This window comes from Biomphalaria glabrata, chromosome 3, assembly GCF_947242115.1.
Source record: "Biomphalaria glabrata chromosome 3, xgBioGlab47.1, whole genome shotgun sequence".
Taxonomy (NCBI): Eukaryota; Metazoa; Mollusca; class Gastropoda; family Planorbidae; genus Biomphalaria; species Biomphalaria glabrata.
This window is the reverse complement of record NC_074713.1, coordinates 55,205,532-55,232,805: the sequence shown is the minus strand read 5'-3', so window position 1 is coordinate 55,232,805 and position 27,274 is coordinate 55,205,532. Positions and strand designations below refer to the sequence as shown.

The following is a 27,274-nucleotide window of genomic DNA, read 5'->3' as shown; positions in this document are numbered from 1 at the left end:
TAAGTTTTCTTTCATTTTTGTACCTGTCTTAGACAAGAGTAATTCTTTTAGGCTCAAATGTGTGTCTTAATGCAAAAAGTCTACACTATAATATTATCAGATATTGGACTGTAGGAAATAAACCAGAAATCAGACTTTCAAAAACAGACCAAACTTCACTGTATCATGAATGTCCATATGCTTGAATTTTTAAAATGATAATGGCAATTAAATTCTCAATTGTTTATTAATAATTAAATACAATTAAAAATGGTGAAACAGGAAATCTCACTAAAATGGTTTTGCTAAAAGTGTACAAGAAGTCTACTCTGGAAAAATATAAAAAAATCTCACTAAAATCTCATTAGTTGTTAACATCTGCCACATCATATACTGTAGAAAGATCCTAGAGAAAATCACGAATCAGGATCACAAAGGCAAATGGGCCCTATGCTAACCTGCAGTCCAGTCAGAAAATCCAACCTTAAACTGTATCACCATATCACAAGGTCCTCAGAGCTCACAAATACCTTCCAGCAGGGAACAGTACCAGGAAAAAGAAGAAGAGGCAGACAGAGAAAATGATGGGATGACAATATCAAAGAATAGATGGCCTGTCATTGAAAGAGGTTTTAGTTAAGGTAAAAGACAGAGAGGAATGGAGAAAGAGGTTCACAGATCATGTATGTTGCCTCAATGATAACATACAGTCTTAGGATTAGGTGAAGGTGAATCCACAACAGAGAAGGTCTGATTTGAGAACATACTATATATTTTTGTAATGTCTTTTAGTGTATAAAACTAATCACTTTCATTAGTTCTATATGGGTTTGGGTTATTTGCTATATTGATGAGGTGAAGAGTGGAAGCTGGAATAACTTGAAACTTACCAATGCTTGATGCTTCCTCATAATAATATTCAGGGCCTTCAGACTCTTCATGGCTGACTTCATGAGACTGAGGTTGTTCATGAGACTGATGTTGTTCATCTGAAGAATGTTCAGAGGAGGAATGCGAAGATGAGGAGGAGGAATGGTCATGAGCTGACAGTGGTGATGCTGCTGCTGAAGCTGAGTGGGAATGGCTGTGGTCGATGGAAAGGCTTTTTTGGACAGAGGCAGACTTCACCTCTGGAAACTTGAGATTAGCCGAGGTAGAGGACTGAGTGAACACTTCATAAATTGTTCTTAGCATGGGGTACTTTGGTCCACCGCAGTGCCCATTGAAGTCATCCATTTCAACTGACCATACGAAGGCACCTCCGAGACCTTCTTTAATGATTGTAATACCCTGAAACAGAAAAGTAAAATATTTGATTTTGATAAGGGTTTGTTTATATAGGTGAGGCAAACTAGAGTCAATAAGGTCAAGAGTTAATTATAAATAAATATAACTAGTAGTCTAGTAGAATGTAGAGTGCTAGATCTATTATGCTGAAAAAAGAAAATGGCTTTGGGGCACACTTTTAACCTTTTGGCATCAAAGAGAAAATACTATGAACCAATAACAAAAAGACACAAGTACTCTTTTGTTCCCGTGGCAGTTAAATTATATTGAATAAAAGCCTATTGCAAATTAAAACTCCACATGTACAGTACGAATAAGACTCATATGAATGTAAATTTAAATTGTTGAATTATTTTATAATGTGTCTAAGGCACTATTGTTAGAATAAATTTCCCTCCAAGAAAAATGGAAGGATTCGGTTATGCACCCCTACGATGAAAGTCAAGGGACATATGATAATGAAGAGGATGATATTGCTACTAAAAAGCTGAGACTGTTTACTCCTCTCAGTCAAAAGCCATCTAAATGAATTAATCAAGAGACATGCCCCAGACTAACTGGCAAGTCAAGTCCTCAAGTTCATGCCATTTAATCTACATTTTCTATAAACATTACCATTTTTAAGTGTCCATCCACGATATCTAGAGATCTAGAAGGATGATTGTTAGCAAGAAAACCAATGTTACTGTATCACTTTATTTCACAGCATGCTTACAATGTTATGCATCACTTTATTTCAGAGCAAACTTACAGTGTTACTGTATCACATTATTTCAGAGCATACTTACAATGTTATGTATCACTTTAGTTTATTTCACAGCATACTTACAATGTTATACATCACTCTATTTCAGAGCATTACCTTAAGGTAAAAGGAGTCCGGAGAATCAAACCCAATCCATTCACCTTGACCATAAGCATAAGGAACTTTCTGCTCTTCAATCCACTCCACTTTCCATCCATCCTTCAGAATATGTTCACAAATCTAAACACACAGACAAAAGAGTTGGATTAAATGTTGTATAAAATGCTAGGGGAGAGAATGTAACTATTGTATGACTTGAAATAATGGGTCAAAATGTTATAAGATCTATTATATAAATTATATATATGTACTATATTTTGTAATTAATCTAAATCTAAATGTTACTGAAAAACAACAACTTTGATTTTAGCTTGAAAATAGTATTTTTAGAAAAAATTATTCTAAGTGTTCAATGCACAGAGTTGCACTGTAAGTTAAAGTTTTTGAAAATGCTGCATAGATTAAGTTTCATTTACAAAATTAGCCAGTCATAAGTATGAGAAAGTATATTAATAATTGGCTCACTATATAAGTTGATAAGAATCTTAATAGACAGTCTTTCTGTTAAAATTGTAAGGACTTTTTGTTGGGTTAAAAAAATGTGTAGATTAAATCTAACTCACAGAGTTTAATTAGAATTAATTAGTTAGATAATTAGATAGGCTATATTAATAATTAGGACAACATATAGAACTGAAAACAGTTTTACTTAGGCCAGTTTTTTTTTAGTCAGTGAGTAAAAGCTACTTTAATGATGTAGCTTACTTGGCTAATCAGGCCAGTAATGCCAATAAATAAGTCTTTTGATAACTGTAAAGTAAGTATCAAGATATTGCCTAAAGACATATCAACTTATCAAGCCATATCAACATCTCTGGGTTCAAAGACATATTGGTTTGTCAAAACAAAAGTATGATGTGTCGACAAGTGTAATGTGTTTTGTGATAGTATTTTGTGCTATTTTAAACTACTGAAAAAAATCTAATCTTATCTTATGAAATACAGACGTTACTTCAAAAAAAAGAAGATTACTACATCCTACGTGCTGTTTCGAGGTCAATCTAGTCATGCATATGCATAGACATAAATAAATATAGACTGGCAAAAGGAAGTAACTTCATGTAACTTGAAAACATGTACATCTATTGTTGTCGCGATTTCCAAATTCTGAAAAGTTGCATGATCTTCAGTCTTAGAGATTAAACAAAACTATACTGCTCATAAATGCTGCATAATAAAACTCTTTTATCGGCAAGTCAATATTTATTTATGTCTATGACAAAACTATACTGCTCATAAATGCTGTATAATAAAGTACACAAAATTGCAAGTCACAAATTTTCGTTTCATAAAACTCTTTTATCGGCCAGTCTATATTTCTTTATGTCTATGTGCATATGTTAATCAATGACTTAAAGTCATTGGTTTTCATGGCTGACTCTTGATCTAGTTTCTAACATGATTACTTTTCGTGTACCTCATAGTGAGACAAGATGCCAGACTCCTCGCTGTACTTTCCTTTGGTGTTCCCTCCATCAGCAGGGGCTCTAACTCCAGTTTTGGTTTCATCCACAAGTTTCCAGCCTAAACCATAAGTGGCCAGTCCAACAATTATCTTCTCTCTAGGCACACCATAATTCAGCCAGTACTTTACAGACCAAAGCTACAGACAAAATGTTCAACAAGCAAAATATTTAAAAAAATCCAAAAACTTATTTAACGAAAAAAAAAAAAAAAAATTACTGCCATATCTCAATACTGCAAGATGTATCTCCCATTTTTATACAAAACAAAATTATTTGATTATCACTAATTAATCAATTAATTAGTTAACTTTTTGATTGATTCATGTATCGTCTTCAACAATGAATGATTATTCAAAGTTTCTACTTGATCCGAGGATAGGAAGTGGGAAAAATAATGTGTGCAAGATTTGTACCAGACGGACAGAGTTGATATAAGCATTGTAAAAAATGGAGTAGTTTTTAATAAACATCATGTCTACTTATGTAGACCTACATTATATAATTCCCTAGGTCTAAAACTATTTAGTAGATAACTTTAGTAAAGCTGTGAATTACAGTTTCTGCTTTATAGATTATAGAACCAAATTTCAAAGGAAATATAACAATAATAAAGCTTGTCTTCGAGTCCGTAAATTAAGGAAGACTGATGTATTTCATATTGCTACGCAGTCCTAGCTGTAATCTACATATTTCGCCACATCCAGAACAGACATAACCGCTGTCGGACGGTTGTTGGTTTAGATTCTCTTTTCGCCGTCTACGTCTCTCCTCGGCAGTAGATTTTCTTTTGGTTTCTAATTTGTATCCCGTGGCCTTTATTAAGTTGTTCCCCTTTCAGATCTCATAAGGCATATATATGCAGTGCCCAGCATAACTATCGAACAATAAGCAGTCCATTTACAATGTCAATATTGGTATTCATATCCAACAATGCATCACTTTCAAAAGAAGTTAATAACTTTCTTGCTAAGACAAGTAGAGCATTTAGACACCTCCAAGCCAGAATGTGCTGGAATAAACTGCTTCACCTTCCTACAAAAAAAAAAAAAAAACAGTGTCAACCAAGCAGTGGTTCTGTCAACCCTTCTATATGTATTCTAAACATGTGCAGGTCTTCAGAGCGCAACTGAAGACTCCTTAAATGCTTTTACCAAAGATGTCTGCGCTCTATCATGGAAGGGAAGGAATATAGACGACATCCACTTAAATACAAAACATTACAAAATATCATCTGATCTCATCATCTCATCTGATCTCATCATCTCATCTGATCTCATCATCTCATCTGATCTCATCATCTGATCTCATCATCTGATCTCATCATCTCATCTCATCTCATCATCTCATCTCATCTCATCATCTCATCATCTCATCTCATCTCATCTCATCATCTCATCTCATCATCTCATCTCATCTCATCATCTCATCTCATCATCTCATCTCATCTCATCATCTCATCTCATCATCTCATCTCATCATCTCATCTCATCTCATCATCTCATCTCATCTCATCTCATCATCTCATCTCATCATCTCATCTCATCATCTCATCTCATCATCTCATCTCATCATCTCATCTCATCTCATCATCTCATCATCTCATCTCATCATCTCATCTCATCTCATCATCTCATCTCATCATCTCATCTCATCATCTCATCTCATCTCATCATCTCATCTCATCATCTCATCTCATCTCATCATCTCATCTCATCTCATCATCTCATCTCATCTCATCTCATCATCTCATCTCATCATCTCATCATCTCATCTCATCATCTCATCTCATCATCTCATCTCATCTCATCATCTCATATCATCTCATCTCATTATCTCATCTCATCATCTCATCTCATATCATCATCTCATATCATCATCTCATCTCATCATCTCATCTCATCATCTAATCTCATCGTCTCATCTCATCATCTCATCTCATCTCATCATCTCATCTCATCATCTCATCTCATCATCTCATCTCATCTCATCATCTCATCTCATCATCTCATCTCATCATCTCATCTCATCATCTCATCTCATCTCATCTCTGCCTGTAGTCCCTTCTGGGGCATTGGCCACCAACCAGCTTCCCCCAGGCATCTCGGTTCTAGGCGAGTCTCTCCAACTGTCTTGCCCATCTGCTTGGAATCTTCTTCCAAATCGCGCGCCATGTATTCCTGGGTTGTTTCCTCTTCCTTTTTCCTTGGGGGTTCCAAGCGAGATACTACAGATCCACATCTCCGTGACCAACAAGCCAGCTCTCGATCATGCACAGATCAGATAGCGACACTGCGCATTACAAAATATAGTAAATAATATTATTGATACCTTCCCCCTTGAAGCACACACTAGACTCAACAGCTTGTTTCAGAGAGAACATTTTCTTTACTTTAATCTCTATCCAGAGCATGATAGTGTGAGGCACTGGTGAATCAAAAAAGAGGAGGAGGGGACAATTGCTACTCAAAATTTCTGGATCCGCACTTCATGCTAAGTCTGCTAATTACAGTAAAATTATGCGATGATTAACCCATTCTTCACTAGCCTTGTTATAAAAAGTAAAGTTTCCCTTGCAATCTATAGGTTAACGAGCAAGGTGACATGTGGCCAGAACAATGACCAAACATATTTACTTTTGTCAACTAAAGTCAGGTCCCTATAAGAATTGGGTGGACCTAAAAATGCCAGTCTTCACCAAGATTGGAACTCAGGACCCCTGGTTCGGAAGCAAAGTGCTTAACCACTCAGCCAACACACCCCATACTTATTATATATGATTGAAAAAACAAACACATTCAATCAGCGTGTTAGGTACTAATCAATTAAACAATTACTTACAATATAAAGCTCCCTTTGTTCCCCTTCTGGGTCAAGGGGATGGGGCAGCAGTGGGCTGTGGTGTCCAGTATGTTTCTCCCAGCCTGACCCGTGGTAATTATAGGTCATGAGCAGCATGTAGTCAATGTACCTGTGTAAAAGAAGAGTAGGCATACGAGTTAGCAAGCTAGTACCTGAGTGAATATCTATGACATTTTAAGAGACCTAGGCCCACCACTAAATCCCTTTGAATGCAATGACTTGGTGATGTATGCCATTAAAGCAAATGCCGTCTTTATCTGCATCGTTGTGGTCGTTGTGGACGGTAATGTCTCTACAGAATAGTTGTTCTATGGCTGAAGGATGCCAAAAATTACTATTAACACAAACCAAATCACTGATGAAATAAGATAAGATAAGATAACTTTATTGATCCAATCAAATGGAAATTCAGTTTGACTACAATTGACACCCTCAGCGTAACTCCTGTACAATAACAATATAGATGCACGATATAGATGCACATACGAACAACATTCACACACGAAAAACACATACACACTCATAACCAGCGCTTTATACATAGACTTCTATGAATTTTCGATGACAGAATGTTTTTTTTTATGTTAGTCATCCAGGGTCTATTATTACTGAATGTTTTAATTTTCTTCTTTGATATCATTATGTTTTCACAGAACTGGATGTACGAATTAACAATTGTGGTAAGTTCATCTGTCTTGGCAGTTGTTTACAAACATGTCCCAATCTGTTTGCTCCAGACAACTTTGTGGCTGTAAAACAGCGTCGTCAGACCATGACTGGATGGACTGTACTTCGGGTTTTGTTGTTTTTAAAACCGACTTGTACACGGGTGTAAGTGTGGTCCGACTCTCCGATGGGAAATAACAATCGAGATGTGTAGGCCATTTTTATGTTGCTATAACACATGTCCAAGGTTTTATCGTGCCGTGTGGGACAATTAACATATTGAGTATATGTTGGCAAGTGTTGAGCTAACGAAGGATGATGAAATATTTCTTAAAGTGATGGTTCAGATGCTTGACTAACTGGACGACTGACAGTGTGTACAAGATTTGATAATTTTACTCTACAAAAAAAAAAATGATAGATCTTTTACTATCAGAGTTGTGAAACAGGGAGAAGGTTAATGATGGGAAATGGTGCAAAAGGTCATAGGAGGCTTTCAATTCAGTTTATTATTCATACACTTAGAACATATATGGAGAGAAGCTCAAACAATAATTTTTATTGCCAGGAAACAAAAATACAAATAACATTTAATAGGTGAAGGCTGCGAGTCAGAAGTGAAATCAGGGGAGACAATAATGTAATTCCTTTAAAAAAAAATTATAATTTTAGAAAAATTGAAATTGAATGGCATAGATCCAATAATAAAATTTATTAATTTAATTTGAGAATGTAAAAAAAAAAAAAAAGGAGACAATGTGTGTTTCTAGAATGTGTATGTCAATGCTGATTACTTCCCTTGTTGTACTCTATTATTATGCATGAACGAACACTAGTGCTCTTGTTATTATTGTAAAATTCAGTCAATAGATTCTAATATAGTGAGAATATAATGCTACATCTAGGTCTGCCATCGTTATAACGACACAATCAGATTTATTCATATTCAATTTTAAAACTATTACCAACTAAAAAATAAATAAGAGAAATGGCTAATATTAACCTACTTGTGTATCTCTGACTGCTCATAAGACTTTTCAATATAGAAAGCGCTGGAAGCTGTGGCCAAAGTTAGCAATAACTTCTCCTTTCCTGAACTTTTAGCTTCTGCCGCAAACGATTCATAGAGTTCCTGGCAAGTATATAAAGAAAAAAAAAGGTTGCACGGTAAGAATTCATTTAGATAAAGCTGTTAGGTTTATAACTCTACCACTATGTATAAATCTTTTATACTTGCTGGTTAACTTGATATTTTTATAATGTCAAAAAACACATGAAAAGGGTTGATAAAAAAAGAGAACTGGCAAAAAAATAAATAAACAAATAGTAGATTTAAAATGTTTTACAAAGTTTATATAAACTCTTTTTGTTGTCTGTCTGGTAAAAAGTCTGTTCGCATTATTTTTCCCACACCCATTCTCGGAACAAGTTAAAACATTGCACAATTATTCATTGACATAGACAAGACATGAACCAATTTTTAAAAAGTAACCAACTAGACAATTAATTACTGATTATTAATTATTTTGTTTAATAGCAACAAGGGAAACTAATACTTCAGTATTCACACATATGGCTAAATTTGTTGGAATTAGTTCCCTTCAATAAATGTGGACGCTATTTCTCCCTTAAGCATTTTTCGATCAAGTTGATACTTTGAACAATTATTTATTGCATCTAAAAAAACACGAATCAATAAACAAAAAATAAAGAGTCTATTAATTATTGCTAATTAATTATTTTGTTTGATATCTAATAAGAGAAATAACTTGTATATTATTGGTCAATATAGTTCTTCAACTTTAGATAATCTTATGGTGGTCTCTAATATCTGATTCTATTCATTTCTTGTAATGCTTCAATATGGCAAGGTGTCTTTCTATTGTGCTTTCCACAATCAAGTCCTATTATTGGTCCAGCTAATGATTTTATAAGGGCTTTGTCACAGCATTGTTACAGAGCCACTGTGACATGCGCTAGTCAAGATTAACTTGGAGTTCTTAATTATCATGCTTCACGTCGAAAGCGAAGGCTCACTTGGAATCATGGGCAAGCCTCATTCTGATCTGGCCACATGGTCAGACAAGCATTCTTCTATTCAGTCCTCGGAGAGAAAGGATATAGCCTATGTTTTGAGGAGTTCTAATTGTATTGAGTGAAGTATCATTATAAAATTTATTAGATATTAAGTCTTGCAAATAATTATTGAAGTATTGTCTTGTGGCTGAATTTGCCAGAGTGTTATTACTTTACATTTAATAAATATATATTGCCTGCTAAACAATGACTTGAAGTGAATTTCTATGTCCGTTGTACTACTCTAGTTATAGTAGACACCAGCAACAATAGAAGTGCAACAATTCAAGAACAGAGAAGATCTGTTCAGTTAATATACAGCAGATACTTTAATAAGCACTAGAAGAGCTGTTACAGGCTTGTAGAGTGGAACTTCTACATAAGAGAACATGCAAAACCTTCATGTTCATCCTTTTATTTATTCCACTCATTACTGAATACATAGAAACATTCGAGTCGTGTGGGAATTCCCGCTGAAGCCATGGTAAAAAAAAAAGCCAAGCTTAACATTCAAAATAACAATACCTTGAAAAATCATAATAGTAATACCAGGGTTCTCATTGTTATTTTTTTCCCTAAAAGAAACTGCCAAATTTCTAGGAAAATTATTAGAGCCGTTTTAGAAATAGGTCCTACCATTCCACGCACCCTGCCCGTGAAGAGAAAGCAAGCTATTGGTAGGAATTTTAATAAATAACAAGCAAAATAAAAAAAAATCCTTTAAAAAAAACAAAGCTTATCTAAGGAAAAGAACTCCACACTTACAACTATATCTCTCAATAATGTAGCAGCTTATACGATATCAAACAAAATAATTAATTACCAAGAATTATTTGACTAACTAATAAATTTTTAAATTGATTCAACTTTTGTTAGGTACAATAAATAATTTTTTAAAGTTTCAACTGAAGAATGGTGTTGGTTGTGGGAGAAATAACGAGTTCAATTATCTTAGGGGACGAAACCCTACATACTTAGCCACATATGTGAATACTGGAGAATTACTTTTACTTGTTGGTATCAAACAAAATAATTCCCAGTAATTAATTGAATAATTGGTTAAATTTTTGTATTGATTTGTGTCTTGTCTATGACACTAAATAATTATGCAAAGTTTAAACTTGATCCAAGTGTGTGTGTGGAAGAAATAGCATGTATAGACTTTTTACCAGACAGAGTGAGTTGATATAAGCTTGTAAAAATCTACAATAAAAGTCAGAGATGATTTTCGGGTGAAAAAAAAATTAAGGGTAATATTGCTTAGAGCACAAGGTATGAATAAAAGAAATATCAAATCCTGGGTTTGCTGGGTTTCATTACAGAATCTACACTGACCTTCATAAGTAAGGTAAATTTCTGTCTATCTTCTGGTCCACTTCCTCTCCAGGCAGGGAACTCCCAATCCATGTCAAAGCCATCAAAACCAAATCTGGGGAGACAAATTTTCGATCTTATAAAAATGCGAATCTTTTTTAAAATTCATTCTACTAAAAAGACACAAGGAATTAAATATTGTCTCATCCAATGTTTGAGTACTATTTATCTATTACTTCATTAAGTCACTACACTAACTGAATCACAACATTGAGTCTGTACATCAAGTCACTACATTTGATTCACAACATTGAGTCTGTACATCAAGTCACTACATTTGATTCACATTGAGTCTCTACATCAAGTCACTACATTTGATTCACAACATTGAGTCTGTACATAAAGTCACTACACCAACTGAATCACAACATTGAGTCTGTACATCAAGTCACTACATTTGATTCACAACATTGAGTCTCTACATCAAGTCACTACATTTGATTCACAACATTGAGTCTGTACATAAAGTCACTACACCAACTGAATCACAACATTGAGTCTGTACATCAAGTCACTACATTTGATTCACAACATTGAGTCTGTACATCAAGTCACTACATTTGATTCACATTGAGTCTGTACATCAAGTCACTACATTTGATTCACAACATTGAGTCTGTACATCAAGTCACTACATTTGATTCACAACATTGAGTCTGTACATCAAGTCACTACATTTGATTCACATTGAGTCTGTACATCAAGTCACTACATTTGATTCACAACATTGAGTCTGTACATCAAGTCACTACATTTGATTCACAACATTGAGTCTGTACATCAAGTCACTACATTTGATTCACAACATTGAGTCTGTACATCAAGTCACTACATTTGATTCACAACATTGAGTCTGTACATCAAGTCACTACATTTGATTCACAACATTGAGTCTGTACATCAAGTCACTACATTTGATTCACAACATTGAGTCTGTACATCAAGTCACTACATTTGATTCACATTGAGTCTGTACATCAAGTCACTACATTTGATTCACAACATTGAGTCTGTACATCATGTCACTACATTTGATTCACAACATTGAGTCTGTACATCAAGTCACTACATTTGATTCACAACATTGAGTCTGTACATCAAGTCACTACATTTGATTCACAACATTGAGTCTGTACATCAAGTCACTACATTTGATTCACAACATTAAGTCTGTACATCAAGTCACTACATTTGATTCACAACATTGAGTCTGTACATCAAGTCACTACATTTGATTCACATTGAGTCTGTACATCAAGTCACTACATTTGATTCACAACATTGAGTCTGTACATAAAGTCACTACACCAACTGAATCACAACATTGAGTCTGTACATCAAGTCACTACATTTGATTCACAACATTGAGTCTGTACATCAAGTCACTACATTTGATTCACTACATTGAGTGACTGCATTTGAGTGATTACATTGAGTCTTGAGTCACTATGTTGAGCCAATTAGTTGAGTCAATACATTTGAGTTATTATACAAAGTCACTATGTTGAGTTACTACACTGAGTCACTACATTGAGCCAGTATGTGGAGTCACTATGTTGAGCCAATTAGTTGAGTCAATACATTTGAGTTATTATACTGAGTCACTACGTTGAATCACTACATTTTAGTCACTATGTTGAGTTACTACATTGAGTCACTATGTTTAGTCCCTATGTTGAGTTACTCCACTGAGTCGCTACATTGAGTCAATATGTGGAGTCACTACACTGAGACACTAAATTCGAGTCAATATGTGGAGTCAATATGTGGAGTCACTACATTGAGACACTAAATTCGAGTCACTACATTGAGTCACTATTTTAAGTCACAACATTGGTCACAACATTAAGTAACTATGTTGAGTCACTACATTGAGTCACTACCATTGAGTCACTATGACGAATCACTACAACTGGGTCATACATTGAGTCACTACATTTGAGTCACAACATTGAGCCACTATCTTGAATCAATATGTTGAGTCGCTACATTAAGTCACTACATGGAGTTACACATGTTAGCATGCGTATATATTCATTTCTTTATCGGTTACAAAATGTTTAAAAAGTCATCAAAGTTTTCTTACTTCCTGAGGTAGAGAATGACGTTTTGAACCCACACCTTCCATGTGGACTCGCTAGCTATCACCGGAAGGAAAGGTTTGGAACCAATCTTCCAGCCACCGACTGCAAGCAATATTTTCAAATCTTTATTTTTCTCTTTCAACTTCAATGTCCTGGCGTAGAGTCCTGAAAATGTAGATACATAGTATAGAATAGAGTAGGCATACAATAAAGATATGTAGTATAGAATAGAGTAGGCATACAATAAAGATACGTAGTATAGAATAGAGTAGGCATACAATAAAGATACGTTGTATAGAATAGAGTAGGCATACAAAAAGATACGTTGTATAGAATAGAGTAGGCATACAATAAAGATATGTTGTATAGAATAGAGTAGGCATACAAAAAGATACGTTGTATAGACTAGAGTAGGCATACAATAAAGATACGTAGTATAGAATAGAGTAGGCATACAATAAAGATACGTAGTATAGAATAGAGTAGGCATACAAAAAGATACGTTGTATAGACTAGAGTAGGCATACAATAAAGATGCGTAGTGTAGAATAGAGTAGCTATATAATAAAGATGCGTAGTATAGAATAGAGTAGGTATACAATAAATGATACGTACGTAGTATAGAGTAGGTATACAATAAAAGATACATAGTATAGAAAAGATAAGGTATACAATAAAGTATTATATAGCTTAGCATTGAATACCAGTATAGAGATTATAGTAGGCCTTAAGAGAAATATTTTACATTTGTTTGATTTTCCAGTAGACGATTGCTTTTTAAATTTATCTTTTACTACTTTGATTAAAAAATTCATATATTTATATGTCAACTAAAAATATTCCAAAATGTTTGATCCAGGATCTAGAGATAAAAAATGTTGAATTTATGTAGAACACAAAGTTTTTACTATTAGCAGAACTATCACGTTGGCATCAGTAGGAGACTTTAGAACGAACTAAATATCTAAATCTGTAGATTATTAAATGCGAAACTAAATCTAAAATGCGATACAAAACTTAAATGGAACTAATGAATCTAGCAGACGTTAAGTGTGTTTGATAATATTAGGCTACTACATGTAGATTTAAAGACCTAGATAGATCTAGATCTATATGGTGTCAGATCCGCTAAGATCTTTGTTTGTTTATTCTATGTAATAAAATTATCTAAACTGTTAAACAGTTAAACTTAAAGTTAATTCTTGACAAATATTAAAGTTAATCGCAGATTTCCTTCAACGTTGTAAGTTAAAAACAAATTAAAATTCCTAAACACATTCCGCAGTTATTAACTCTTTCTCTCCGTAATTATTTACCACATTCTGGTGGAATCAACGTTGGTATCGTCAGTTAGGAGAGAAAGAGTTAAGCTTAGCAAACTGAAGGCACTTCTAATACAACTGGTTTAAGGTTTAAAAAAAAAACAAAATATCACTAATAACAGTATTAAACGAAATGCAAGTAAATAAAGAGAATCGCAAAAATTAAAAAAAGACCTTTAGAAAGTTTCAAAAACTAACCGTTTTCTCCCAAGTCGTTCCAGTTGTTTGGCCGCAGACCCGTGCCATCTTCTGTGATGTCCACAAAGGCAAAGATCAGATGGGTACACAAGAAGGGGTCGATATTTTCAGGCCAGAACTTGCCCAATTCAGGCCTGGCATTGGCAGAAGATCCGTAATAGCAGAATATATGTTTCTTGGGTTTGCCTGGAAGAGAGGAGTTCAAAGGACGTTTATGATATATGAAAATGGGAAGCGTGGTCGAGAGGCCAAGTACAATTGGCTTGGCTTGGCTACCTAGAAGGGGGCGCAAGGTTCGACACCCGACTCGGGCAGAGTTGCGTTTACTGAGCGCCTAAAGGCAGCACGGAAAACCAACTCCTAGATACCCCCCCTCCCCCCCCCCCCACTGGTCCACAAATGAGATTGGACCAAAGCGCTCTGAGCATGCTATAAGCATGAAAGTAGCGCTAAAAAGCTATAATAATAATACAGTATTTTTTGAAGGAAAAGAATAGTAAGGAAGTCATGCAATCGGAACATGACACACAAATAAAAGCACATTTCTTATTCCAATTGGTTGGACAAAGCCATATAAGCTCTATTTATTTCTTCGTGCCATTAGAGCATTAAATGGATTCTCATCTTATGTAATCTTATGTAATACAGACGCTACTTCAAAAAAGAAGATGATTACGTCCTACGCGTCACGCATTCAGTCATGCATATTAACCAATGACATCTGCCAATTCACTGGTTTTCCTGGCTAGCTCAGGCAACCCATTCCATGCTGTAATAGCACTAGGGAAGAAGGAGTATTTGTATTTGCCTGAATCAGCCAGCAAAACCAATGACTCTCTAATTAACAAGCAAGATTAGATTTGTACATGCGTCTTTTTTTTTAAATTTAAGTCAGTAATTTATATTTAAAAAAAAAGATATATTGCTTAACTCAGTCTTTCTCAAAATTTTATTATAGCTCTCCTCTAAATAAAAAAAAATCTGGGTCTGGGGAGCACTGGAAGCACCCACAACCTGGTCATATTTAGCACTCATTTCTAGTTCCTCCACACCATATTGGGCTCCTTCTGTCTCGAGAGACAATGACCAGTCCCAGACGAACAAACATCCTTGCTTTTCAGCAGCAACGTCAGAACTTCCTCCTAGATAGACATTTCTTGGGTCATAGCTAAAGGAATCATTCGAATTTTTGAATCCCCATAAGGGAGAAGAGTGTGTTAACAGGTAGCCCAGTACTTCACAGAATCTTTTTTTTTTAAAGTTAAATAAACTCACAAGCGAATATTTTTATTTGATCACATTTTTCGAAGTAGTTCAACAAAAGAGACCTTTAGAAAAAAATAAGGCAATGTCTGTGAACAAGGTATTATATAGGTGACTTCTGTACGGGGAGTTGTGTGCAGGAAAGCGCTCTCAGGGAGGTCAATACAATAGAAAGACGCGTAGAAGTTTGGGTTTAATTGGGTTTTTCCGGAGTGACGTGACGAATAATTAAAAAGTAAGAACAGAAATAGAGTAGTAACGGACAAGGACAAAGGACTAACGAGATAGAGTCAGACGACGAAGACTGTGTACCTTCTTATTCATTAAATTGTTTGAAGTTACCAGCAGGAGTTATTCAATTTATCTATTAACTGTTCTGTTGATTGCGTCTATTTCGAACTCGCGTCCAACATCTACATTTATCAACGCATCAACCATCAACACTGCAAAGACACTCTCAAGAGCTCCTTTAAGGAATGCGATATCGACATTCGCGGCTGGGAAGCACTAGCTCTCGATCGCTCCTCATGGCGTGAAGCTGTGAGTCTCGGAGTCTCAAGCAAGAAGAATGGCCAGGGTGAAAGGGCTCCGAACTAACAAAAAGCAGGCCTATATGCAACTGACCAAACCTACCCATGCCACGTATGCGGCCGGCTTTTCAAAGCGAGGATTGGACTTTACAGTCATCTTCGAGTCCATAGGAAATGAGAAACACACTTGCAACTTAAAAAAAAACATAAAAAAAACACGAAACTAACACATAACAGAGATGTTGTGAGCACATTCTCTCACCGAGTCACATCGGGACCAATCGTCATAGGTCAGTGCTCTGGTTAACTGTTACGATTGGCCTAGGCTACGGGTACATATAAAGGGGAGACGATAAAATAAAATAACAATGGACCTCATTCCCCAATCGTAAACAAACAACATTTAGCCACGTGGTTCTCTATCTCTTCTATATAATTTACGATCTCATGTTTAATTCATGATGGGTGTCACCATGTCACGTGACAGTTTTTTTTCTTCATTGTTTTATCAATAAGATCACGTGACTAAATGTTGTTTGTTTACGATTGGTGAATGAGGTCCATTCACATACACAATAATACTATAATATACTTCAATCAATGGTGTTAACATGTTGTTTTTTCTTTAAAATATGCAATTATCTAATTGCTTAGAACTAATTCGTAGAGCGTTGAAATCTAAAATGCTTGAATGTTGGAATATTCAAATGAACTTTTTAAAACAAAGATGTCTCAGCAAAGTCGGAAAAATCTTAGGAGGCAACCTCCACACGCTCCATCATAGCTACGTCAAGTCGTCGCGAAGTGGGCGACATCTTATCTCTTATAATACAGAGGCGTAACCCATACAAGGCAAGGAGAGCGGCCAGCATTAAAGAACACAGAGCTAACAAAAGGCTGAGAGAAGAAGCAGGTTTATCTGCAGTGGACCTTACTAAACATCCCATGTATGTGCAGTGGCGTAGCTATGGTGGGGGAGGGGGTTGGAGGGGGAGAATTTGAAAATCCCCCCGAGCCCCCACTTGAGGTGGGCTTCCAAATTAGTGTTTTTTACAAATGATGGCAAATTCCTAGCGACGCCCCTGTGTATGTGGACGACTATTTAAAGCGAGGATTGTACTTTAAAGCCATCTTCGAATTCACAGATGCGAGAAATGTGCTCATCTTTGACCACGAAGTAGGAGCTATATATTAGCATTAGATAAGTGTTTTTAAACACTAGTGAGAACTTACTATCACAGGAAGCCTTAAGTTTTTTTGTTGTTGTTTTTTGTCTAGGTAGGTCACCATGACTTAACCCAGTTCACCCAAGACTTACACACACACACACACGCAAAAAAAAAAAAAAAGAGTATGATACGTGCTCAGACGGACAAACCAACAAATGTCTGATTGAGGCTACATACTCCTACACAATAGACTGGACAGCGGTTCAATTCGTGGGAGTGTATTATGTTCGAGTCACATGACCTGGGATCAGTCCAAAGCAGAGGGGTGGTCACTCAGTCAAGACGGAAATCCACTATGCGTTTTTTTTTCTTTCTTCATTCTATTGTTCTTCATTTGTCCCAGATTTCGTTTCGTTGGTTTTACTGTAAAACTTTTTTTTTCTAACCATTTAGTGCATACCTATGTGTCTCTGCACCACTTATATTTATGCTATCAAACAAATTATTTTCTTTCAAATTCATCTCAAACTAGGTGCATAATTATTTGAATACATTATCAATAAATTTGTTTAAAGCTAAAATCCAGCGTTTCTCAAACTGTAGGATCTAGCAACGAGCTGACACAAAAAAAAGGGGGAGGGGAGGAGAAGGCGGTGGGTTTTTTTTTCAAGGAAAAAAATCTGATGCATTTTCCTTGATGTTATAAATCCATATTTATGTATTTTCTCTCAGTACAGCAAGATTTATTCTCCCTTTTCTATATAAAACATAATTAATTAATACCACTACTTAATTAACTAATTGGTTGATTTATAGATTGGTTCATGTTTTGTTAAAAACAATGAATAATTATGCAAATGTTCAACTTGATCTGAGAATGGGAAAATGTTGCTTGTAAAATGTTTGGAATGTTTCGGATGTTCCTTCAGAGTTTGAAGATGATTTACTTCCTAGTTCAAAACCTCCCGCAGAACGACGGAGGATGGGAGCGGCCAGGATTTGAACCCTCGACCATCGATAAATGCGGACGACAGTCCAGCGCGCAAACCGCACGACCAGGCAGCCATCCTGCGACGGCTGTGATTTATTAGACGTTATACATTCTTATTAAAATTGAAAGATTGGCTTTAATGCTCTGTAAAGTTGTTGTTTTTTAATCACAAAAGCAACAGCAGTAAATTAACTCATTAACTCCGCATTTATTTTTCCACGTTCTGGGAGAATTGTTCATTTTCACATTTCTGCATTCTACCCTGTTATGTTTGTAAAATGTTTTATGTTTTACATGTTTCGGATGTTCCTTCAGAGTTGAAGATAGTTTACTTCTTAGTCCAAACCTCCCGCAGGACGACGGGGGATGGGAGCGGGCAGGGTTTGATTCCTCGACCGTCGATAAATCCGAACGACAGTCCAGCGCGCCTAAACCGCACGACCAGACAGCCATCCTTAAACTTCAATTACATTTTTGTTTGTAATCCGAAAACGTTACTTTTGGTATAGAATTATAGGAGAATGCATGCTCTTTTTATATAACACAAATGATCTTCATATATAATTCTCTTCTTCCCTAAACAGGTCAAACAAGAAGTAAAGGAAAGATCACTCTCTTATTTCTGCGGATAGTCACCCCACGAAATAACAAGAGGGGGAGAACATTCACACGTCGCTACGGATGGCTGCGCGCTGGACTGTCGTTTAAATTATCAAACCCTGCCCGCTCTCATCCCCCCTTTGTTCTACGGGAGGTTTGGACTAGGAATTAATCTAAGTCTACTATGTATATATTAATGTAAATAGCAGGGCCGGACTTAACCATTGTGTGGCCCTATGCGAAACGAATTTCGCGGGGCCAAGTTTGGGTAGGGAAGTGGATAATATGTGAAATTTAAGAGTTTGTATTAGAAAATAAATTCGTCTTTGCATTTTATTCATTCTTTACTATGTACAGAATTACTTAACGAGCCTTGCGTATAGCAAAGTCATACAGTATATCATACTAATTCTGTTTCCTACATAAATCCCGCTCAATAGCAAGAATTACCAATGTTTCAATCTATCTTTGAGAATTGTTGACCTCCTGGTAAATCGACATGAGGGCGCGGGAAATCTGTTTTAAGTTATAAAATGGTTTAATTTAATAATTTATACACCTTGAATTAGCGCGGGTCCTATGAAAGTGCGGATCCTTTGAAAGTGGGGGCCCACTGCGGTCGCATAGGTTGCAGTGGCCTAAGACCGGCAAAATAGCGGCGTATGGTACGCCGCCGGTCGACAAGTAGTTAATAAAACAAAAATGAATTTTTATTTCATGGGGTCAAATCAACGATGTTATCGTTAATTAGGAGAGAAAGAGTTAACGAAACTTAACTCTTTCTCTCCTAACTGATGATACCAACGTTGATTCCACCAGAATGTGGTAAATAATTACGGAGAGAAAGAGTTAATGGAATACTCACCGTAAGGATGTTTTGTTAATAAGCCTGACGAGGCATGCTCCGGGGCTTCCTGACTGCCCGCAGTCTCTGGTTTTGGTTTGGTTAAAATGTTTGAGCTCTGATATGCTGACATTGAAATAGATTCCTTGTCTATAGATTGAGGATCACTGGCGCTGGCCATCTCGACTATTCTCTGCAATCTCTCGCTTGGCATACTTTCTGCCGTTTTTACTCCCCCTTGCCTCAAAATTGGCGGAAGTGTGCTTTTTGTCATATTGTAATAGTCTTCGGAAACTGGTGCGATCGTTTCTGCGCATGACGGAAGTGTGATGAAGTGGATGGAAAGGAACACAAGGAAGATCGAGTGGATCTTGTCAGCCATTGATGCAAAGTAGAAGAATGCCATCTTGACCTGCAACAGTGGAATAAAGAATTAATCGGTTCATCTCATTATACTGCACATAAAGTCATTAAATTTACAGATAATTTTATCATGTGTATCAAAATCCACGACCTACATGAATATAGGCGTACTGCTTGAATAGTGTAGCGTTTTTACTTCCGGTTTATCTTGTCTTATATAATACAGACGTTACTTAAAAAAAAAAGAAGATGATTACGCCCTACGCGTCATGCATTCAGTCATGCATATTAACTAATGACTTAAATTCTGCCAACTCACCGCCCTTAAGCTTGTAACACTAAGTAATACAATTGTGAACTTTCAAAATGGCGTCATTGACATTATTCATTTCGTCTTTTATGTTAAAGTCTGTCCTCTTTTTATTCTCTTAGAATTTAATAATCCTTGAATATTACATTTGTATTTATTCAGAAAATTATTATGTTGTCTTATTGTAAACTTTTTGCTAAAAGCTGTTTTTATTGTTTAAAAAAAAATTAGATGAAAACAGGTGATAATAACTGCAGACGACGAAATACAAGTTTCATTGGAGTTTTTCGTACAAAGAGGCAAATCCATAAATATCAGTCTTTATGATGTATCTGATGCACAGAATATTTGCGTGCACATTTCAGTAGTGTGTAGTCATAGACATAAATAAATATAGACTGGCCAATTAAAGAGTTTTATGAAACGAAAATTTGTGACTTGCAATTTTGTGTACTTTATTATGCAGCATTTATGAGCAGTATAAAAGTTAAGTATTCATATCTATTTCAGCTGTAACCTATATAAGTATTACAATATTTTCACTTGTGTTGTTTTTTAATCTCTAAGACTGAAGATCATGCAACTTTTCAGAATTCGGAAATCCGACAACAATAGATGTACATGTTTTCAAGTTACATGAAGTTACTTCCTTTTGCCAGTCTATATTTATTTATGTCTATGCGTGTAGTCCAATGTCTAAGCCCTTACGCTTGTGACACTAATTAATACAATTGTGAACTTTCAAAATGGCGTCCTTGACATTGTTCCTTTCGTCTTTTATGTTAAAGTCTGTCCTCTTTTTATTTTCTTAGATTTTTATAATCCTTGGATATTACATTTGTATTTATTCAGAAAATAATTATAACATCTCTATTGTTTCGTTTCTTGTTTAAGTTATTGTTTTGTTAATGTAGAAAAAAAATGAAATGACAAATGTCATGAGGATGTGGCCATCATATTGCCTCCGCATTTATTCATATCACTTTCTCTTCTTTGTTTCTCTCTAACTGTATTCTATTGCTTAAATAAAATATAAGGGGTCTTGAAAATCAAAATTTTAACAATGCAGCATACAGATACAGGATACTATAATATTAGTAATGATCAAATGGACTAACCAACTGTTTACTTTAAACTAGCGACATCAAGCTCCAACCAATTTAAAAGCCCAATCTGGCACACTCCGCACAATTCGCAAGCGCTAACATTTTCAGAAAGAAATCTGGAGTGAATATAAATACTGCATCAAGACAGCTGGCCAAAGAGCATGCGCCAAAATGTGTGAAAACATTGTTAATGGTTTTCGAAGTTTGAATTTCACCACCCACAAATTGACATGCTCGAGAATACGCATTGTTTGCTAATTTAATTGTGGTCTGGCAGGGTTTTCTTCCTGTGTTTTTTTTTTTTTTAAGTGTTGCTCGTTTGTTGGTATGCGTGTCAAAAACACAATTATTTTCACTGTTAATACACGAGAAATAGCCGGAGGGGAAAAAAAAGAAAACAAATACAATTCGGTGGTCAGCTGTGGCCATGTCTGTTAGTCTTGAGAATGTGTGGGAGGGGGGATTGCAGATGAGAAGCAATCTTTTTTCTTCATTGACCTACATTAAAGATTTTCATACTAAAGGTTATTCACAAAAATCTGCTCTGCTTTACACATTTAATTATTAATTTAAATCTAATAAAGATTTTCATCTATATCGGGGAAAAAAAAAAGCTAGCTTTGTGGTATATCTGGTAAACAGAATAAAGTGTTGATAATTTAAGCTTTTTTTTTTTAAGTTATACGATATTTTGGGGCGCACGTTTTAGCTCTGCAGAAAATAAAATTTTCTAAGTGCTTCCGCTAGTAGTTCAATTTCTAAATTATAGTTGGCAACATTGACTTGGCATTAGATATATATAGGTATGTGTTACATGGTTATAAAAATGTATAGTATATCAATACTTCTGTATTCTGTACCCCGAAACACATACACACACAAAAAAAGCTTGTTATTTATTTATTGGCTTCCACTATGCATCATTTTTTTTTTGTTGGAATTTCGTGGATAAAAAACTTTTTCGTCCGCACAACTGACAATGAGTTTCTTCCGCGATCAATATAACACTTCCTCAACTTATGAAGTAAGCCTAACCGGGGGATCATTTGGTCAACACACATCAGTATACACTAATACACAGTTCAGCTTTTTAAATTGGGTGACTTTTGACTCCAACTTTTACCAAGACATTGTCATCCATTCCGAATATTTAGTTTAGCGGTTCTCAGCCTTTTTTAGTTCCGCGACCCCTAATATAATTCCCCACTAGTTGGCGACCCCCAACCCTAATTGTTTTTTCGCTTACAGATAAATAAATGTGTGATCATAATTAAATTAAAAAAACAGGTTATTATTCAGACTTACGTTTATTTACTTTTCTATTGCGTATTCACAAATATACATGTTGCATACTTAAGTGACAATTTGACAAATATGGCGAAATTTGGATAACAATCTTTGATACGGTAAACTACAAAGTTACAGAAATAGTGTTTCGACAGTATTTACAAACACGCCGATGGTAGTGCGAAGGTTGAGCTTGTTTCTGTTTCCACCAGATCAGGCATTCAGTAGCTCAACAAATGTCATCTTCCGCATTAAGTATGCTTCTAATATAGGACTTAATAACTAACAAGCTGGAATACCTAGTTTCGCAAAGATTTGAAATATTTTGATTATCAAGTACGGTTCAAATAGTTACAGCACGTTAGATGGACAAAAAAAAAACACAAAAAAACTGCCAATGACGAATAGACAAAAATCAAAATTTCCCCTGGCAAATTTGTCATTCGACCCCCCCCCCCAAGGTGTCGCAACCCACAGGTTGAGAACCCCTGATTAAGAAGGAGTACAGTATTTCAAGTTGCTACATACTCCTTGTTGTTTAATGTTTGTTTAACGATTTGATAAACAACACTGTTTAGTCTCTTATGCAATAATAATGTAATCTATCTATCTATCTATCTATCTATCTATCTATATATATATATATATATATATATATATATATATATATATAGTTCTCTTCATGGCTCAACTGTTTGGACACCAAGAAGTCATGGAAAATGGGGGGAGAACAAGTAATCTACTCTGTATTCACCCGTCATTAAATAACTTAACCCTTGTGGGGCCCTATGCGAAACGGATTTCAGGGCCCAGTTTGGGTAGGGATACGGATAATAAGTGAAAATTAAGTTTGTATTACAAAATAAATTCGTCTTTCCATTGTATTCATTCTTTACTACGTACAGAATTACTTTACGAGCCTTGCGTGTAGCGAAGTCATACAGTATATCATAAAAAGTTGTTTCCTACATAGATCACGCTCAATAGCAAGAATTACCAAATGTTTCAATCTACCTTCGAGAATTGTTGACCTCAAGTAATTCCTCATGAGTTTGAGGCGCGAGAAGATTCTTTCACCAGATTCCACAATTACAGGTATTGCATAATGCCGTTTTTTTTTATCGCGCGTAGGATTGGCGTTTTCCATTGCACCCACAAATGACCATTTTAGTCTATATATTTCAGGAGATTTTTATGAGTTTTCAAAAGATTTTAATAATTTCCGGAGATATACCAGGACGTTTTTGTATATTTTGCAATTTTATGAGATTTCCAGGAGCTCCTGATAAATCAGGAGGCCGAGGGTGTCACAGACTCGTAATACATAATATACATACAGAAATATGCGTTTGGGTGTATATGCGTTTTATGTATAGGTATTTGTCAAATGTATATAATAAATATCTAAAAAAACTAAAATAAATGGGTTTGTAGATAAAAGTGGGCAATTTTGTACTGCAAAAGTACCTTATAGACATACAAACATATCTAGAAGGAAAAAAAATGTAAATGTCACTGCGAGTAAATACGCCACGGGGTGGAAGTATAAGTTTTCAATAATATGCATCTTATTATATGAGTTATTTGTGTGTTCTGCTGGAAGCTGGTCTGGACAGTATAAAATCACTGTTTACAATGCTGCGCTGGGTCGGGGTTGCCAATTGCGATCTTTTTTTTTTGGCGAGCTTTAACTAACTCTTTCTTTCCGTAACTATTTTTTAACCTTTCGATTTATTAAAACCTTTCCCATTATTCAAATTTTGAGTAGGACTAGCTTAAATCGAGACCAATCGCTGTAGAAGGCCTGGACGCTGACCTGCGACGTCACAACCTGTGGGCAGTTTAGACCAATGGCTCGTAGCCACGACACATGTCTGATGTAGCGGACGTGAATAACTAGAATGTTATAAACTCTGAGTAGATGTATTCATACGCCACTCTTCATTAGTTATTAAGAGCGAAATACAAAGTAATCCCTTTTTACAAGTCATGAGCTTTACAAAGGAGGAATCGTCTTTTTTTAACAAATATTTTACTTATTTCTATACGGTATACGGTATCCCAGAAAAATTCGTCCAGATCCTACGACACCTTTACAGTCAGTCTAGTTGCTGCATTAAAACAGAAGAGGGAACAACAGAGTTTTTTACAATCGAGACAGGTGTAAGACAGGGGTGCATCTTATCTCCCTTCCTTTTCCTCCTAGCCATCGACTACATAATGAGGAGAGCAATGAACCAGACTGCCTTTGGTATTCCATGGCATGAACAACTCCGATTGACGGACTTGGACTTTGCTGATGATGTTGCACTACTCGGGGCTACAAATAAATGCATTCAAGAAATGACGGAGAGCCTAGACAGAGAGGCACCCAAAATTGGCCTCCGCATAAACTTGGATAAGACTAAAATTATGCGAGTCAAAGCTTGAAGAGCTGGACAAGTTCACGTACCTTGGCAGCATCATAACAAATGATGGAGATGCTTACCATGATGTAGCATGTCGAATAGGAAAGGCAGGGAGCATTTTCCAAAGGTTGCAGCCTATTTGGACTAGCCAAGCCATTGGACTCGAGACAAAAATACACCTTCTCAACACAATCGTCATTCCAACTGCTACATATGCATGTGAGACGTGGAAGTCATCTGTCAAAATTGAGAAAAGACTAAATGTGGCTCAACAGAGATGGCTGAGACGGATTTTGGGAGTCAGTTACACAGACCGGATCTCAAACAAGGAAATCCTATGCCGAACTGGGAGTCGAACACTTAGTGAGGTTGTGACTGAGCGTCGCATGAGGTTTGCGGGACATGTTCTACGTCAAAATGAATTACGCACACCAAGACTTTCGATAACATGGAAGCCAAAACGAGGAAAGCGCAAACAGGGACGTCCTCGTATTACCTGGCGACACACCTTCATGGAGGACCTCAGAACAGTGGACACCAGGTGGGAGGAGGCTTCAGACATTGCCAGTGACAGATCATTATGGAGACAGCTTGCCGCCCAATGCGCCGAACGGCGCGGGAGGACCTAAGTAAGTAAGTAAGTAAGTATTTCTATTGAAGACCAGTGAAACTATTTTTGTTTCAAACTTTTTTAGAGTAAATAAAAATCGATCCTAAATTGATTATTCTTTAGGCAACTCAAAATAGTTTTCACTTATCATTTGCATAATGTGAAAAGAACCTTGCTAAATGATTCCAAAAGACGCTAATAGATTTAGTTAGTTCATCACGTGACATATATAGGTCAGTCTGTTTCGAAGGACTACATTGAAATAAAACAAAACAAAATGAAAAAGATGGGTTATTGGAATAAAATATTCTGTTTAAGACAGACTGAAAGTTGCGAAAAATTATGGCTAATAATAGTTTGATTATTTTAAGTTATAGAATAATTATAAGATACCGACTTACCTTTTATTTATTTATTTTTCTATTGATATTAAACTCCGGAGCGTACGTTGATAATTGAAAGATAAAAAGTTATTCTCTAGAAACTATGATTTGACAATTAGCCTCGTTTTGGACTAGACACACGATTGTAACACATTGTAACAGAAACTGCGGGCTAGAATTAAGCTAATACATTTTCTAGCAAGGAGGACGGTCCCTTTAGTAGGAAGAGAAAAATAGATCAAAGAAATCCAGACGACTGCTCCTCTCTTATATAGACTGGAAGCTCGCGGTGCGAATGCCAAGAAGGACAACTCACTTCATGCGTGTGGCAAAAATGTTCTCTTCCCTCCCCTTGCGCCCAGTACTCATACTTTCTGCCGATGCTTGCGCACAACTAACATCAGGCAGGTGTGAATAAACAGTTCGAAAAAATCTGGGACGAATTTTTATTTTTACAGAAAGGAAAAAAAAAAAAAGAAACTTGTCAAACACGGTCCAACTCAGCTCCTCCTGAATAACGCTGTCTGAGTAGAACCGCGATAGTCAAAGACAAAAATTTCACATTACTGATTCAATACTTGCTGGTGTTTGATCCCCACAGCCCAGAGCAGAAGGCAAGCCAAAATACTACGAAATCGAATACTGCGTAGGTCGGCCAAAGTTAATCCTCCTGACCCCCTGAGGAGAGAGTTCACAAATGGACGCTACAATTTGAAGGATGATGTGCTGTGACATGAACCAGTGCAATAGTCTCGGGGACAAATCGTTACCTTTGTTTGAGTAGAGAGTATCTTTATTTAGCTCGCGAGATTATTTCCTTTCCTCCAAATCGACCATTTAATGTTTATTTTGTAGTCGTCCAAAATGTTACATTTTTACAATGAAACTGGTACAGAGGATAACTTGTCTAGGAGCTACGGTGTATTTTTACATATATTCACCAGAATTAAAAACTCTCTCTCTTCTGCAACGATAATAATGAATTGCGTTGATCAGTCGAAACGATCTTTCGACTTAAACATAAAGCATGGAATGCAAAAGAAACAAATCCCAAATCTAAAGAAGCTCTGAATATCAGTTGTTTTATTTTTTTTTATGTATCTAGCTCCTTCTGTCTCGGAAGACAATGGATTTTAAATAGTCCTTAATATAGGATATTGTCAAGGAACTTGCTCAGGAACAAAAGTCAGATTATTCGCAGACGATTGCATAATATATAGAACAATAAAAACAA

At 35.9% G+C, this 27,274-nt stretch overlaps 1 protein-coding gene across 1 annotated transcript in view; it reads right to left on the bottom strand.

Moving 5' to 3' along the window:
- The window catches only part of LOC106058140 (acidic mammalian chitinase-like), a 28,411-nt gene extending 1,767 nt beyond the window's left edge, over positions 1-26,644 (bottom strand). The window contains exons 1-10 of the mRNA XM_056022721.1: positions 26,059-26,644; positions 19,595-19,985; positions 14,177-14,362; positions 12,659-12,821; positions 10,534-10,627; positions 8,130-8,254; positions 6,436-6,565; positions 3,549-3,734; positions 2,129-2,251; positions 870-1,269 (exon numbers count right to left, since the gene is read on the bottom strand). Of these exons, the coding sequence (XP_055878696.1) occupies positions 870-1,269; positions 2,129-2,251; positions 3,549-3,734; positions 6,436-6,565; positions 8,130-8,254; positions 10,534-10,627; positions 12,659-12,821; positions 14,177-14,362; positions 19,595-19,979 (1,792 nt within the window). The 5' untranslated portion in view covers positions 19,980-19,985; positions 26,059-26,644. The remainder of the gene's footprint in view (positions 1-869; positions 1,270-2,128; positions 2,252-3,548; positions 3,735-6,435; positions 6,566-8,129; positions 8,255-10,533; positions 10,628-12,658; positions 12,822-14,176; positions 14,363-19,594; positions 19,986-26,058) is intronic.
- Between the last annotated feature and the right edge of the window lie 630 nt (positions 26,645-27,274).